The sequence below is a fragment of the Achroia grisella genome, unplaced genomic scaffold, assembly GCF_030625045.1.
Source record: "Achroia grisella isolate CSIRO2021 unplaced genomic scaffold, CSIRO_AGI_Agris_v1 utg676, whole genome shotgun sequence".
NCBI classification, from domain to species: domain Eukaryota; kingdom Metazoa; phylum Arthropoda; class Insecta; order Lepidoptera; family Pyralidae; genus Achroia; species Achroia grisella.
The window spans coordinates 1,950,257-1,967,797 of NW_026712992.1; the positions used below are offsets into that span (position 1 = coordinate 1,950,257).

At 35.2% G+C, this 17,541-nt stretch overlaps 1 protein-coding gene across 1 annotated transcript; it reads right to left on the reverse strand.

Moving 5' to 3' along the window:
- Nucleotides 1-575: 575 nt before the first annotated feature.
- Nucleotides 576-16,310, reverse strand: LOC131850024 (uncharacterized protein K02A2.6-like). Its single transcript, XM_059200170.1, has 4 exons — nucleotides 12,939-16,310; nucleotides 12,345-12,519; nucleotides 1,217-1,353; nucleotides 576-692 (listed from the first exon to the last, which is right to left on the reverse strand). The coding sequence occupies exons 1-4, from the start codon at nucleotides 16,308-16,310 to the stop codon at nucleotides 576-578; spliced, it is 3,801 nt and encodes a 1,266-aa protein (XP_059056153.1).
- Between the last annotated feature and the right edge of the window lie 1,231 nt (nucleotides 16,311-17,541).

The window sequence follows — 17,541 nt, forward strand, 5'->3', positions numbered from 1 at the left end:
TTTTATTATAAAAGATATAAATAAAACAGGACACATCTGTGTTGTAGGTATTTTATCGTGGACTATATTTTATCTAATATAACAGCTGAAATCGCTGGTATTGTATAATTATATTTTCTATCTATGAATGTAGATTGGATGATGAATAGATTGTATTTATATTGTTTATCTTCATAGATACATATTTTCATAACTAGTTTCACTATGATCCGTCAGTCAGTCGTTTAGTCGTGAAAACATAACATATAGATAGACGCACTTTCTCATATATGAATGCGGTGGTATGAATGAATAAAATTTCATTGACAACATGCTGTAGTTGAACCCTTTGATACATTTTTATGTTGTTTTTATGTTTTATAAATGTATCATTTGAACATATTTTTTTGTAATATAATCTATTAAATATAACTGTCACAGTTGTCGCGTATTTTAAAAAAAAAACCATCGGTACCTTTCACTCATCAGATATATGAAATATCTGCGCTTCAACGCAATATTAATCTCACAGCACATATTGAAAGAGTCTTCAATAAAGGCTGCAAGTTTCGACTCCAAACAATAATCTCATTACACTAGGCAGGTGGACACACAACAATAGCTTTGGTTCGTCCGCCACCACGGCAGATGGCGCCACGGTATCGCACGAGGTGAGATCCCATCGCTGCGACGTGGCTATCGCTCGCCATCATCTATAACACCATGATCATAGAGCAATGTGATAATACAGAAGCGACGTATAATTTTGGGTTATACGTTTAGCTATGAATTAACTTTTAAATAAATATTTACTTCTATTTAGTTTTATAAGAACGTGTGAATGAAGATGATATATGATCTAACCCGGAAAAACAACGCCACCTGCCGGGTCTAATTGTGTTTTGAAATTATTCCGGAACCCTTTGAAATATACACATAAAAATTATCCAGATCGGTCTATCTGCTTAAGTGAAGTCAAATCACAAATATCGAAACGGATTTTAATGCAGTTTTCAGCAATAGATAGAGTAATTCAAGAGGAAGGATAATATATATAATACATGCGTGTAATAGTATAGAAAAAGTCGAGAAATTCAAAGAAATTCAAAGAGAATTTCAAGTCGAGAAATTAAAATTTCATTTATAATGAATCCGCGTGAAACCGGGACGGATTGCCTGTTGTATTATAAAATGTATAAATAAATAAGTCCATTGCCTCTCTGCGAAGATAATCTACATGTGGAGCGAAGGACGCCTCGCCGGCCGGCGGCCGCGGCGGGCAGGGCACAACATCAACCATTTTAATTATGTTCAGGACACCATTAACAATAAATCTGTTGTTCCTATACGTGCACACATGTGCACACGCCCCGTCTACACATAAACACACACGGAACATAATCGATAGTCATAATCGCGCGGGAGAATCGAGAATCGATCGACGGTCGCAACCGACCGATTTATGGCTAATTACAATTTTGTTTTAGTCATTCGCAGTCGTAAACTACTCTGTGACCAATTAGCTAATTATTACGTTAATGCTTTTAAGAAATTGACATTTTATTATTTGAATACTGTTTTGTGGTGTGATCATATTTTTTAGCCGACTTCGTAAAGCTCTTCGACAGTGTCTAAACTATCATATACCATAGTATATATTTCTATATACCCGTAGGTATATTACTGGCTATAAACAAAACGGTAATACGCGTGTTCGGTATAGCGTACCGGATCCTATATATTTTTATATTTCTGTTAATGGACTCAATTCTACCTCTAATCTCTCTTGCTAAGATTGCTAACCTAACTTAGCAAGGGAGATATACCTATCTAAGGAACAAAAATAAAAAAATTAGGTATACCTATACTTAGTCCTATTTACTATTTATAGTAACGTAGGTATATAAATAATAAGAAAATATTATAGAAATTGATATAGAACATACATAATTTAAATTTTTAATAACAAATAAACAAATATGCGCTATTCTAGAATTGTATGTGTAACTATATATAATTATTGTAATTATACATGTGGTCTTTAATATACTGTTTATGCCTAAATAAAGTATATTCTATCTATCTATCTATAAAATTATAATGAGTTCGTATCAAGGCATTTATTTTAGTTATTCCGTTTTATGCATGTACTTACATAAAGCTAAAGAAATCTTGTCACTTATCTCCTTGTCCCTGTCATTATCCCATTGCAAGATACGAGTATTTTCTTTCACTCTTCTTTATAAGAGGTTATGAACATCTACCGAATATTAAAGAGTAGTACCTAAGTACCTACCTCTTAAAAAGAAGAGAGTAAAAGAGAATAATCTTACGTTGCAGAGGGACATATTCGGCTTTTATGAGGACCATATAAAGCTCTTTGTAGCTATCATTATTATACTATAAGAAGAGTCTCTTCCTCTCTTATAAAAGAGAACAGATTATATTTGTATACATCTACATCAACATTAATTAAAGCTCGTTACAGAACCAGTTCTACGACGCTTTCAGATCCTGTGTTGTTATTAATTTAAATTTTATTTGTTATTCCTGTACTTAATTTTATATAATACAGGGTGTTAACGTATAATTATCCCTACGGCGATACGCGCAAAAAATTATCTCGACGCCCTCTTATCGTGAAATAATATTTGATTTTAATACCTCGATTGTATAAATAAATGATGATTGAAAAGATATAATTTTAAAATGAACAATTAAGTTTAGTACCTATTGCATTCACTATAACGTGGACAAATATTAACTAACTTTTATTTAGCAAAGTAACCTTCTGTCTACCTTGTTCATAATTCCAACCGTGAGGATATGTATATTCGTTACGTATAATAGCTTCGATAGTATAGCAGTTCAGCATACCGCCTTACATCCGATGGTAGCAGTTTTGATTCTCCTACGATTCAAACATTTGTATTCGTGACTGTCATTATATGTATTGGTTTTGTTTATAATATGTTATTGTTTAAGTTATAATATGTAGTTATATATATTTCTGTCAAATAATAGTGTATCCATAGTACAAGCTCTACTTAGTTTCGTACTAAATGGCGCTGTGCGAATTGTTCTGGGTTATTATTATGTATACTTGATGACATTATTAGATAATAAGATCTCTAATTAGTGAACAGTTCGCAAATGTCTCTGCGATGCGACATATCATGATAACCTCTACTGCACTGCCCCAATACTGCCAATTGTCGACCCAGAGACAATGAGACCGCCTTGTCAAATTGACGTATTCCGGTCGTTTATCGACGCGACACGAGGTGATTTCTAGGAATATAATGAGATATGATCAAGTAATTAACATGACTTTGCTGTTTATACATGTTTAATTGATATATTAATATAAAACACTAGCTGTAACCGCGACGTCGTCTGCGTAAAATAGTGACCTTGGCCAAATAATGAAAAATATTTGGTAATCTAACCCAATAAAAGCAAAATAAAAAAGTTTCATCGTTCTAGCTTCAAAAATGACGAATTTACATACAGAATTCCATACAAATAAATCAACAGTGATAGGTATATTAATATACTATAATAGACATAGGTAACAGAAATCTACTTTATTCATAAGATTTTAATCTATACATAGTATAAAACAAAGTCGCCATAGCTGTCCATTCGCGTATATATTTTAAATAAAGCAACAGATTTTAATGCAATCAGCACTAGATAGAATGTTTCAAGAGAAAGATTTATATATATTATATAATACATGCGTATTATAGTATAGATTCTATACTTTACTATAATATATATACCTATTATAGAACAAGCCGAGAAATTAAAAGATTTGTAATGCATCCGTGCGAAGCCGGGATAGGTTGCTAATATAAAACAAATAAATATGATAATCCATAGATCGTTCATATCCGGCTCGAAGGACCACCCTAATATTTTTAAACAGAATTTTGGTAAACTAATGACCGGCACTTGCTTTGCAGGAATAAAATATTTTTCTGTGGTGAAATGGAACCCATATTAATTTTAAGCTCGTTGTTTTCGTTGGTAAAAATTGCATATAATTCTTTGTAGTAGTTTTTATGTTATGCGTGTACAAACACAGAGACATAGAGATGAATATTTTAAAAGCTGTTATATTAGCTTCTATTCCTGATATGAAGGTTTATAGTATATATTACTTTTTTTCTCAATATTAATAATATATAGTAATATTTGTACAGACATCGGCCAGTTACAATTATATTATAGTTCGAAGGTAAAAGACATTTTTTTAACTATTAGATTTTTGTTAGGACTGAGTGACAATAAACAAAAGGTATTAGACAAATTCACATAGTATCAGATATTGTTTCATAAATAACCATAGTTTGTAAGGTCACAAATAATTAGTCAAAATATGAAGGTACTATATCCGTAGGTAGAGATAATGGTACTCATAAAAAACATCAAAAGCGGTATACTTCAACCATGTCATTGCATCAATAGTTATGTAGGCAGGATGGTACATAATAACGGACAAAGGGACAAAACTGAATAGATATCCCTTATAGCTAGGTATATAATCGGGACAAACATGGTCGTTCTATAGAAACATAATCCACATCCTAACTTCGACAAAGAATGCGTAATTGGATTACAGAGCAGTTAATATCTCCTTTCTAATGCTTTTGCAAAATATTTGGATTTTTAATAGTTTTATGCCATAAAGAATTGAGTTTTAATAGTGGGAGACAGAGTGTAGATTTCTATAGCTATTAATATGTTTTTAAGGTCTTGTTGAGAGGGATTTTGGTCCCCTGTATGAACAGGCGACAAAAAAATATCACCGCTCCAAAAGATGTCATATTAAGCAACATGTCAATCATATTTTTATGACGCATTCAATAGAATCCGTTGTTCACTTGCGTAGTTTTTTTCCCCATATTTCACGCATAGTTTGAGTAGCTCATTTTTTTATGTTGGAGTTTTTTCCCCTTCTACTGTTTGGGAAATCGTTGCGTTTTTCGTCTTGTTAATATTGCTTACAATTGATACTTGAATCGAGTGGTTGTACAAACATTTTTGGATTCCTTGCTTCCTGTTTCGCTGTTCACAAATTAGGTTTGTTATTTGGGATTTTGATATTGCTTTTAAGTACCTACATTACTTAGTTTACGCTTGATGATTAGATAAGTACAATGGATTTGAATGTGTATGACATTATTTAAGTTGTTGAAAAGTACAATAACTGGAATGTATCGGCAATGTATAAAAACATATCGACATAAAAATTTTTGGAAGATAATTTAATTTTTTTTTTTTTCTAATTACATTAATATTGTTTTTAATTTATAATTCGGATATATAATAAATATATTAATATTCAGGCCATCAAAAAAATAAAAAAGTATCATGTATGCATATATAACTGCAAAGCTATATGTTTTTATAGCTATATGATTTTAATAAAAATTATATCTGAATTCACGGAATGTACTTTCCGTGTATTTCAATATAATTATTATCGCCTACTAGTTTTCAAATAAAAAAAAACTATCAAAACTGACTCACGTAGAAAAAAGTTCATATGTTATATTTCTTTTCTATATATAAAAAATAAAAATGAATTGAGAACCTTCTCCTTTTTGAAATTGGTTGAAAACACACTTAAATGTCCTAAACTAACTTCTTTTATTCCCGAAAATAACTGACCATTACTATCCTGTTTATACAAATAAATGTTGATTAAATTAAGAAAACCGTTCATCCCCTGTACATAGTTAGAAGCTTACAATTGTGCAAGTATATTTCCACATATGGACATCGAAACCTCATAATGAACACACAGTGACCTCATTACTACCTTCGCATTACACCGTCAATTCATGACTCGTATCGCATTGTCTTACAATTACCGTGGTTCCACAAAATTTGGCACTCAACAACCGAATACGACTGACCCCACACTTAACACAGCTCTATTTATTGTACTCTGTGAAGGGGAGGTCAGGGTAAAGTGGTGCACGGACGCCGTAATTAGCGGGAAGCTGGAATTGCATCGCGATGTGCTGCTAATGCAATATGGTTTTTTGTTCTTACATTTTGTAGTAATGACGGAACAAAGGCGTCATTGAAAACGTTGAAATTCGATAGCACGCGACATCACTGCCGCCGCTGTCTTTGGGGGAGATGGGCATAATTAGCGTCAGTCAATTTTAATATCACAATTCGTAGTGTTTCACAAATAATTGTTGGACGGTACAATCTGCTCAGGTTTCGGATTCATTAAAATATATTGCTGAATTGCATTTTCGGTGCTTGATAATTATTATGTGCATACAAATTACATGTTATTAAGTGATTAAGAATATTTTCTTCTTGTATAAATACAATTTTATAGTATTGCGCGCGATAGAAAAAGTTGAAATTAATTTTAATAATGTCTATAATACGCAGTTTTGTTTATCTTAACAGATTTGTTCCCCAAAATCGGCTCAATTCCTTAAAAATGCAATAATTATAATTGGATAAGCCAGTTATTTACTGCTTCTATAAATATACACATATATTATCAGCTATGACATTCCGTTTTTTATATAAAAGATAACCTGTGTCTACAATCTATCTTCATGACATTAACACATTTCGCTGTTTAATCGTGGAAAGGTAATGAACAGCCAGACAGACACAACTTTGCATCTATAACATTAGAATTTCAATATGAAGTCCTAAAATATCCAATTTTAAAAATAATATAATTTAAAAAGGTTTATTAAAAAATAAACTAAATTAGCATAGTTCATTTATACCCGGTCTCCTCTCTAGCAACACAAGGGCCCGTTGTAGAGGACAACGCACAAGCAACGCTCTGTGTTGCGTTAATCACTTTCACGTGCCACTGTCCCTTGTGAGTGTTCCAACTCGCCTGCACTTCCTCAACGCACCCGTATCTGATTCTGTTGCAGTGTTGTGCCGGTTGGTACTAGCAGTTGAAAACTATATGAGTATTACGTACCATTTACATCTAATATTATATTGGTATTAAAGGAACACTTCAAGAGATATATTGCAAGAGATAAATTCAATTCGTGACCTAAGCGGCCATATATAAATAAATGACGTCACATTTTAAGGAGTTTATTGGGCTGAGGTTGATAAAGTGTGAAACTGTATGGAAGCAGTTAGAAACTTCGTGTAAAAATACCATGAAATTTAGGTACAACTCCTCCCAGCTGTGGGATAAAATTATAATAAAAATAATAACCCTCCACAATTCACACAGCGCCATCTAGTCGTAGCCCAAGCAGAGCCTGTGTTATGGGTAGTAGACAACTGATATAAATACATATATACATTATTTTTGTAAATACATACATATTATCTACATAGAAAAGACCCAGATGGATACAAACAATCCCGATCTTGAATACAAATGTTTGTATCGTGTTTGGATCGAACCCGCGGCCAACCGAATGAAGATGACGTTACATATAAAATTTAGTATTTTAATATTAAACTAATTGCATGATTCTAATAATAGTGTCCTTTTTTATGGAACTCGGATATACATATAAGTACGGGTAATTTTTTAATTAGGTAGGCACTAATTATTTACCGTTGTTATGCCTCTGTGAATCATGAAAATCTCAAGTAAACCCAACATTTATTAGGAAGAAGTCTATCCAAATTTCGAAAATAATGGCTTAAATAATTTTTTTAACGTATAAATAAGCATCATCTATTTTTTTATACCACAGTTGTGGCAATAAGTATACGAACCATCTGATGGTATATGGGTACAGCAAACTCTGCTGTGCTAACGGTATTTGCTGTCGAAGTACTACTTTGACAGGAGCAGCTTGAAGTCGGGTCAGACGATGGTTTCTAGGATTTGACACGTTGTATTACGTTAGGCTCGAGTATGTTAGACCGTGGTAATAGATCTGTCTGTCAATCAATACAAGACTTTAAATATAGAGAGCTCTGGCATTCCAACGCTGCGGTTAAATTAAACTACGTTAGTTGCAGGGACATTATGAGATTGTCCGTGCGTTCAAGGTTCCTGTAAACACAGGTCCACCAGTAATGGGGTAATAGTCAGTTGTATCTCAATAATTTCGTGTCATGTAACAGCCGAGCCGGGACTATTGCGAGCTACCCGTTCCCATGGCATTCCGCGGGAAGGACTAGAGACAAGGCCTTATTATTGCCATAGATTAAACTGGTGACAGAAAGTGATCATCATTCGCAATTATGACAAAAGTAGGTTTGTTTCCATTTCACACCGCATAACCAATCTTGAAATAATTTGGTTTATGCGTGAGTTTTGTGATGGAGAAGGATATAGGTTTTATTCCTGTTCTGTAAAGTCCTGCATACACTTCGCCGGTAGAAGACTAAATACGTAACGTAATAAACATTTATAAGATCTAAAAATGACTAAGAAAATAAGTAATAATTACAAATACTAAATTTAATTGCTTATTAATTTACCATAGGTCCTTATTGTGATAGTTGAAAGTAAAAACAAATCAATACTTTGACTTGAATCGTGAAGCTCTTTCGATTTCTTTAGCAGTTTAAAAATGTCTTATAACTGATTTTATACCTTCTATGATAACATCGATCCCTGTCCAATTCAAACGGTGGTAAAAGTTGTTGTTCAAACCTCTAGTAGTGTCCTTTGACTAAAGTCGTATCCAGCAGAAGCTGGCCTTCAGCTACTCTATTAAAAAAAACTTTTATGTAACCGAAAATAGTAGCTTGTATAAGCACTGCTATTATGTAAAATAAAATATTAATAATATGAAAGATATCAAGTGTAGTAACTTATCTGCCTAACTCACCATCTGAACAATAGTTATTCTGCAGTGATTACGCGATCTTTGCGAATATGTAGCCGAGTCGGGCACGTAAATAAGAGTAGACAAAGGGAGCAATCTGAAGGCGCGTGAGGATAAAAAGTAGCCGTCAGAGTGGTCACGAGCTCGGTGCACTGTGCACGAAAAAAAGGAAAGCTGTCGTGTCTGCAGTGTGGAGCCGGCCTTATGACCTCTTTGATTAGCCATTTCGCTTGCAGGCTTAGCTTTTACTGGAAATATTTCTTTATAATTTTTTATCATATTTTTATATCATAGGGATTTCTTGAAGAATGCTTTGTATAAAGTCTTCATCTGTGTTTCGACTGAGATATGGTAGTGAAAGTGAAGTTACAACACAGCATTTTACTCTTCCAGAATCACAAAAGGGTACCAAGTGGACGATGTGATGCTATTTATGTATATAAGCAACGGTTGCCACTTACCATCAGATAGACTGCCCGACTATTAAGACTGATGTATCTGATTGTAACAATTGCTTCTAGCATATTGACAATCAAATGAATTATTTTTATTTATTTATTTCAGACTGTATCCATATTATGTTAGTAAACAACTTACAAACCATGCTAATAGTAATTATATGTTCAGATGCACTGGGTCCGCAGTAGTGCAATGACATCCAGTGCCTATGGAGTGGACAATCTGACATATTTGCAATAGTGGTTAGGAGGCTGTCTGCGCTCCCCCGAATTCTAAATTAGTGATGCAGTTCTTTTTGGCAATTTTGGTTAGTGAAACAGTTTCACGAGGAATCATTATTCTCAAGTGATTTAGACTGCGTGAAAATAAGATGTAAAGAGATTAATCAAAAATAATTGTGAATATTTCCCAGGTTTTTTTTTTGAAGCGCGTACTAACTGTCGTAGTTAGTACGCGCTTCAACTACCTATTTAAAACGGTCTCAAACGTTGAGACGATGTTTTTGTATGGCGCAGCGAGGTTACATTAAATACAAGTGGACGTCAGGTGCCGGGGACGGGCTGGTCACGATTCTTTGACCGATGTCTAACTGAAATACTACCATTATACAAAGTAAAATGCACTTTATTCACAACGATCATTCATATCAAAATTAAACGACCAAATGTAATTCACTTTCACGATACCGTCTCAAGAATATGAACTTTGAACTGAAGACGTTATAGTCGGTTTTTGAATGTTGGTTTGACGGTGAGATTGAAAATACTATGCGTTAGTTAATGCTCTGCCTATGATCGTAATAAGTAGATGGTGTGTTGAAAAATTATCGGAACGATCGGAGGCGCAATGGACGCGTGACTTTTTTGCCTGTTTATATTTAGTTTGAAAGTTGGGACTTAAAGTTGCTGGATGAGGTAAAAAGTATACCAAAAAGTAACAACTTAAAAAAACAACCATGACCTGTAAAAGACATGGCAATATAAAAAAATATTGCTCAAAGTCAGTTATTGCAAGGCTTAAACAATATTTGCCATACTGCAATGAAATAATAAATCAATAGAAAAACATGGCAAGTTTAGGATAACTAAGAGCATGAAATTAGATCAGTGGGCCAACGTTGAGAATTCATCAGGAATAAATTACGATAGATTCCATACAGCATTCTAGGACTTTTTGACAAGATTCCCAGGTCCCCATTACTGGAAATCCCTAAAGTTCGAAGTTCAAATCTCGGGGAAAAGGAAGTTGTGTATATCTGATTAATTCTCAGGTAGTGGACGGACAGCAAACCAAATTAATCCGAGAGATGGCAGTACGCTCTTCCACTCAAATTTCAAATTAAGAAAAAATTCTAAATATCTTTATTCATGTAGGTCTATTACAGACTCTTATGATATGTCAAATATACCGTCAGTTCGGAATGATTTCGAGATGAGAAGAACTGACAAGAAACTCAGCTCGTATTTTTTTTTAATGTTGTACATATTTACTATAATACTATTTCATTTAAATTCAAATTTGGGAGAATAGAGTGACCATCAGCATATGCTATATAAAAAAAATAAAAAAATCTAATCAGTGTTCGCAACCTGAATAGACCAGTCCCCACAAGCAGCACCCGTTCACGAGTATGACGGATGAGCCAGCCATCATTGCACTCAACCATATTAGAGGGAGCACATCGACCCGGCCCACCACGCCGCCACAAGTTTGAACTTTATAGCGAGCATGACTGTTTCAAGTTACTCCACTATATTATTTAAAGCATAAACTGTACCAATCACAGTTTTCACCCATTACAATATTTAAATTACAATACGTGAATACTAAATTTAGAATAAGTTTCTTTAGTGTTTATTACATTATCTATGACAATGGGAAAGTTATATACCTCATAACAAAAGTTAAAATTGTGCACTGTCAGGCTAGATGCAGATATGTCAAGTGATAACAATGGTGATTGTATATTACAATTTTTAGTAATTACTAGCTGTTACTTCGACAGCGTGGAAAATACCTTTTTTTAAATTAAAATAAATAGTAGATATTGCTACAATGAAAGTAGACTAAGTTACTCCTTATAATATTAACTATCTACGTGTAAAAGTATCGTCAAAATCGGTCCAGCCGTTTCAGAGATTAACAAGAACAAACAGACAGACAGATTTTTTTTATTATTGACGTAAGTGCTGTATATACTTTCATATGCACTTAGCGAAATGCTCTTAATTTGAAATTACAAAACACACTACAATTTTATTTATTTGTACAGATAATAATGTTGGTCACATCTAGTTGCCTTAAGTATCTGTGTAATAAACGAGTTTGAAATACCCGCTGCGAAGTAATAAATGTAAGTAATGCGTAGCCCCCATCAAAATGTCATCAATGTATTCGGGATCTAAGTGACAGATTACATAAAGTGCTTGTACATAATTATTATATACATCCTATTTGGTATTTAAAGTATTTATTGATTGAAAGATTGGTAGGCTGGCACATAGCAATGGAGTATTCTATTTGCAGGCCAAATATATAGTTGGTGTGTTGGTGGGTATGATGGTATGTGCTGCTTTTCTTGTATTTTTTTATGGTAACCTGTGTAGTAAAACGTCAGATCATTCTCGAACTGATTTTATTTAATGAGGTAATTCTATATACTAAAGCAACACAAACCGTGCAACATACCCACATAAATTAATATTATAAAATTATTACTACATGTATCCCTTAAAGTAATAACGTAATATATTCATGAATAAGCACTATTTCTAAATCTGAAATAGGTTATTAATATTATTTTATACATATATATATTCAACATGCCACTTTCAAGATTCTAATATCGTAATAAATATTATCTATAACACTTACATACAGGTGATATATGTATACTTACAATACAACTAAGCAATTCATTTTTTATATCATTGAACTTTTAGAATAACACTTTTAAATAATCTTATAATTTTAAGCAACACTGAATCATCGTAATTTATTGTATATGTATTAAAATTTTAATTCCAATACTTACTACTTAATTATACATTTTTTTTATTTCATGCTTAGCTACGGCTGCCGCCTGTCTGGGGGTACGCTTCTGGTTTTTACAATTAGACAAATGGTTTTTTACAAGATCTTGTTCTGTATTTGCTGTATTTTTATCTACCTTTTGATATGAATAACATTCGTCACCCTCACTCTCCGCACTTGACCATCTTTCCTCGTCTCCTTCTAGATTATCACTTTTGCCCATTTCAGTTTTTGCAACCTGTATCAGGTGTCGCCTATTTCGCCTGTAACGCCTACCCGAGTCATCACTAACAAAATACGATCGCGGTTGTGATGATCGTGCATCCACTCGTGCCCTTTTTCGGTCGTTTCCGTATCCATCTATCATTATAACAGATTCCCCGGCCGTAATTCGGGTAAATCGCGTGCATGTTTGTCGTAGTATTGTTTATTATTATTCTGCTTACTTATAATAGTTTTATATTGATTCGTATTATCACGAAACGGATACAACTTACAAATGTGCGACGGTAACCTGGTATTTAGCCTTCGTCCCATTAATAATTGTGATGGAGCGTCTATACCATCTCGTGGAGTCGCTCTAAAATTAAGAAGACCCAAATAAAAATCTGTACCCGACTTCATGGATTTAATGAGAATATTTTTAATAATCTGTACACTACGTTCACTACGACCGTTCGATTGAGGATAATTAGGTGAAGTAGTAGTGTGGTCGAAATCCCAACTTTCACTAAACATTTTGAATTCTTTTGAAGCATACGCCGGACCGTTATCAGTTACGAGTTCCTGCGGTATCCCGTGCCTAGAGAAGTGATCTTTCATTGCGAGAATTACAGCTTTACTATTGATACTAGTCAGCGGACTTACTTCTATGAAGTTTGAAAAATAATCGACGAGTAAAAGAAAATATTTTTTACCGCATTGGAATAAGTCTGAGCCGACTTTGGCCCAGGGCAGGTCCGGTATGTTGTGCGGCACGAGCGGCTCCCGCGGCGGGCGGTGGGCGCGCTCGACGCACGCCGCGCACCGGCGCACGGCGCGCTCCACGTCGCGAGACATGCCCGGCCAAAACATCACGTCGCGCGCGTGCCGCTTGCACCGGTCGATTCCCATGTGACCGTCGTGCACCCGCTGAATCATTTCCGCGCGCAAACTACGCGGTATATACACCAGGTTGTCTTTAAAAATTATACCGTCTATATATTCGAAACTTTCGTTATATGACCACTGACTACGAACTAGTTCGTCTACATCAAATTTATTACTCGGCCATCCCCTCATTATGTATCGTATTATTGACTTACATTCATCATCTTTCTCAGTAGCATCGCGCACAGCTCTTATTTTACTGTCACTGAATCGAATATTTTGTATTAAAAAACAAGTCTGTTCTGTTATTTCGTCTGATATATGATCTTTCATTAATTCGCTTAACGGTGCTCGCGACAATGCATCGGCGATATGCATATATTTGCCCGGTTTATAAATGACTTTAAAATTATATGCTTGTGCGCGAAGCATCATCCGTTGTAACCGAGCCGGAACAGAATTCAAAGATTTATTAAATAAGGCTTCTAAAGGTTTGTGATCTGTTTCGACTACTACATTTTTTCTGCCAAAAATATATTGGTGAAACCGTTCTAAAGCATATACTATCGCCAACAACTCTTTTTCTATCTGTGCATAGCGACTCTGTGTTTCGGTGAGCGTTGAGGAGGCGAACTCGACCGGACGGCCTCCCTGAAGCAACACTGCGCCGAGCGCGCACGAACTTGCGTCCACTGATAACACGACCGGTTCTGTCAACGAGTATAAAGCTAGCACAGGCGCACCGCACACTAATTCTTTTAATCGCTGTACAGCCGCGTCGTGTATGGAGTCCCACTGCCATACTGTGTCTTTTTTTAATAATTGACGTAACGGGGAGGCTACCTGAGAATAATTAGGTATAAATTTTGAAAGATAATTTATCATTCCAAGAAAACGTTCTAATGACTTCCGATCCTGTGGCTTAGGCATGTCCTTAATTGCTTTTAACTTATTATTGTCTACATGCATACCTTCTGAATTAAACTTGTGTCCTAAGTAAGTAACTTGTGGTACACAGAATTCACATTTAGCTCTGTTAAATTTTATACCAACTTGACGTGCCCTATCTAGTAACATTTTTAACTGTTCATCATGCTGTGTCTTATCAGATCCCCAGACTATAATGTCATCTACGAATGAGTCCACGCCTACGAGGTCCTCTAAGAGCTCCCGTACCTTTGCATGAAACACTTCCGAAGCGCAGTTGATACCATATGGTAAACGCAAAAATTGGTATCTGCCAAAAGGCGTTCCAAACGTACATAGGTCTGCGCTTCGGTTATCTAGCTGAACCATCCAGAAACCAGAACGAGCATCCAGTTTACTAAAAAATCGTGCTCCTTTCAATTTCGCAGCTATCTCTGTAACAGTCGGAAGGGGATAATGCGCGCGGTGTACTACGCGGTTTAGTGATCGAGGATCTAGGCACAAGCGAATGCTGCCATCTTTTTTCGCCACTACAACTATAGCATTCACCCACGGTGTCGGATGTGCTACCTTTCTAATCACCCCCAGATTCTCCATTCGTTCTAATTCTAAAAATAATTTATCCTTGACACCTAAAGGTATTTTTCTCACTGGACACACTACTGGTTGTGCTCCTATTTCTGTGATAATACTGTACTTACCTGGTAACTTCCCTACACCTTGAAAAAGATCATCATAATCGTCTATATTTATGGCAAATATTCGTCTTACTAAACCTAATTCATCACAAGCATTTTTGCCCAATACACTCTGACAATTTTGATCAGAGATTATAAAATAAAGATTGTATTTACGATTTTTATAAATCCAGTCGATATAGCAAGACCCGATGATAGGAATATAATTACCACAAAAAGACTGTGCTTTAGTTTTGTCAGGAGACAGACATGAAGTATTCAAACCCAAATTTAAAAAAGTTTTAATTGACATGACGTTTAAATCCGACCCTGTGTCTAATTTGAATACTTGTTTACTATTATTACTAACTAATGACAAGGTTTCGTACCACTTACAGTTCTTATTGCCAGAATTTCCGTCCAGTGTAGAAACGTAATATAGTTCCTCGTCACTATCACTAGCACTTTCTTTTATATGATATATTTTATTTTTATAACGCTTACCCGGACACATCCGTTTGAAATGGCCTATTTCATGACACGAAAAACACTTAACACTTTTGGCGGAGCACTGTGAACCTCCTTGACAGCGCGCCGAGCCACAGGCCGCACACCCGCGAGCCGCCGCCGCCGCGCCGTCCGCAACAGGCGCGCCCAGCCGCCCGCGGCCTCGCCTCGCCTGGCGGCCGCCGCGCGGGTACCTGCTGGCTCCCCATTGTTGCTCCGTTCGTGCTCCATATACTACGTCCACAGCCGACGATGTGCCCGCTTCGGTCCCACACTTGGCGTTTTCTATCTGACGTTGTTCCTCCGCGGTCATCTCACTAGCTTGACAGATTTTCACGGCACGTCCCAGGTCGAGATCGTCTTCTCTAAGTAGACGGTCACGCAGCTTGCTGTCGGTCACACCACACACGATTCGGTCACGTATGAGACCTTCCTCCAGATGTTCGAATTCACACGACTGCGTAAGAAGCTTCAGAGCGGTCACATACTCATCTATAGTTTCACCTCTCTCTTGGTTTCTCGTGAAAAATTTGAATCTAGCCATAGTGGTGTTCTTTTTCATACCAAAATGTTCGTTAAATTTATTTATGAGAATATCAAAGTCCTCCTGATTTTCATTTTTATCGTATTTAAATGTTGTGTATATGTCGTACCCGTCGGATCCAATCAAATTCACCAGTAAACTTGATTTGACATCCGTACTCTCTTTATAAACTCCAGAGGCCTTCATAAACACCATAAATTGTTTAGACCATTTTCGCCACGCGTCGGATCTTGCAGCCGGACCACCTTCAAGTACTAATTCCGATGGTGGTCGTGCGTGTTCCATGATTATTATAACACTTCACTTACTGAACTTATTTTTTACAAAATTACGCTTTAAAGTATAAAATATCAGTACTTTTAGAGTATAATAATGTTATTTTTCGTAAGAACACCGCTGTCACCATGTAGTAAAACGTCAGATCATTCTCGAACTGATTTTATTTAATGAGGTAATTCTATATACTAAAGCAACACAAACCGTGCAACATACCCACATAAATTAATATTATAAAATTATTACTACAACCTGTAATAGATATATGTGATAAGAAATTTATGTATAAATAAGGAAATTAATACCTGATAATTAATTACTTTATTTATACAAAAATTTCTTATCACATATATCTATTACAGGATACACGTTAATATGAAACACGACAAAAACACTAACAAAATTATTCTAGGGACTATATACTACAAATTACAGGAATTATTTATATATTATCACTTTTCTAATTTTACACATGTATAATTATGTTGTAACAAGAGAGCTGGCTTGTTAGTTGTGCAACATAACGACATATACCCAGCGAGGAAATACAGCCTGCGTTCATGGCACCACTCCCATTGATTGAGACCTCTCTGACCGCTTGAAATAGGTAAGCATGTGTACCTATATTATATGTGAGCAAAAATTATACTTTTTATTTTCTAACAATATTTATTCCTTTTATACGCAGGAAATGAAAAAACGTTAGTTAATCGTCAGTAAATTCTGATTAATTTTCTACCCAGAGAATGTAGATATAGGTACTATATGGTCGTATGCTGAGCGTTACGAGGTTACTAATTGGTTATTGCTCACTAAAGAAGAAATTTTCAGAGGCCTGTCCTGCATTGCATTGGTTGACAAAATTAAGAGTTGTGTTTATCACAGGCAAATGTCTCTGTCTGTCTGTCTGTCTGTCTGTCTCTGTCGCTCTTGTCTATAGTATATGCTTTGTGATCTAAATTTGAACTTAATATTTATAACATATATAAACAAGATTTGGTAACATACTCTCTAAATCATTTGTCGTAATGTAGCTACTCTCCCATATGTTGATATTTAATTTAGACAAATGCAATGATTGCTGATTCTGTCACTAAAAGAAAAGCTATCATAAGATAAATACAACGTACGACAGAATGCTACAGTTAATTTATTTTTAATTGCCAATTCGTAGTTTATTAACCGTGCTTTTATTTATTGGTTACGACACAAATTGCGACAACGCCGCCGGCGCAGCCTA

Coding starts and splice junctions, on each gene's coding strand:
- LOC131850024 (XM_059200170.1), bottom strand. CDS start 16,310: ATGGAACACGCACGACCACCATCGGAATTAGTACTTGAAGGTGGTCCG. Junction 1,354..12,344: donor TAATTGTAAAAACCAGAAGC/GTACCCCCAGAC, acceptor GTTTATGTGTAG/ACGGGGCGTGTGCACATGTG. Junction 693..1,216: donor AGGCGTCCTTCGCTCCACAT/GTAGATTATCTT, acceptor ATGGTGTTATAG/ATGATGGCGAGCGATAGCCA.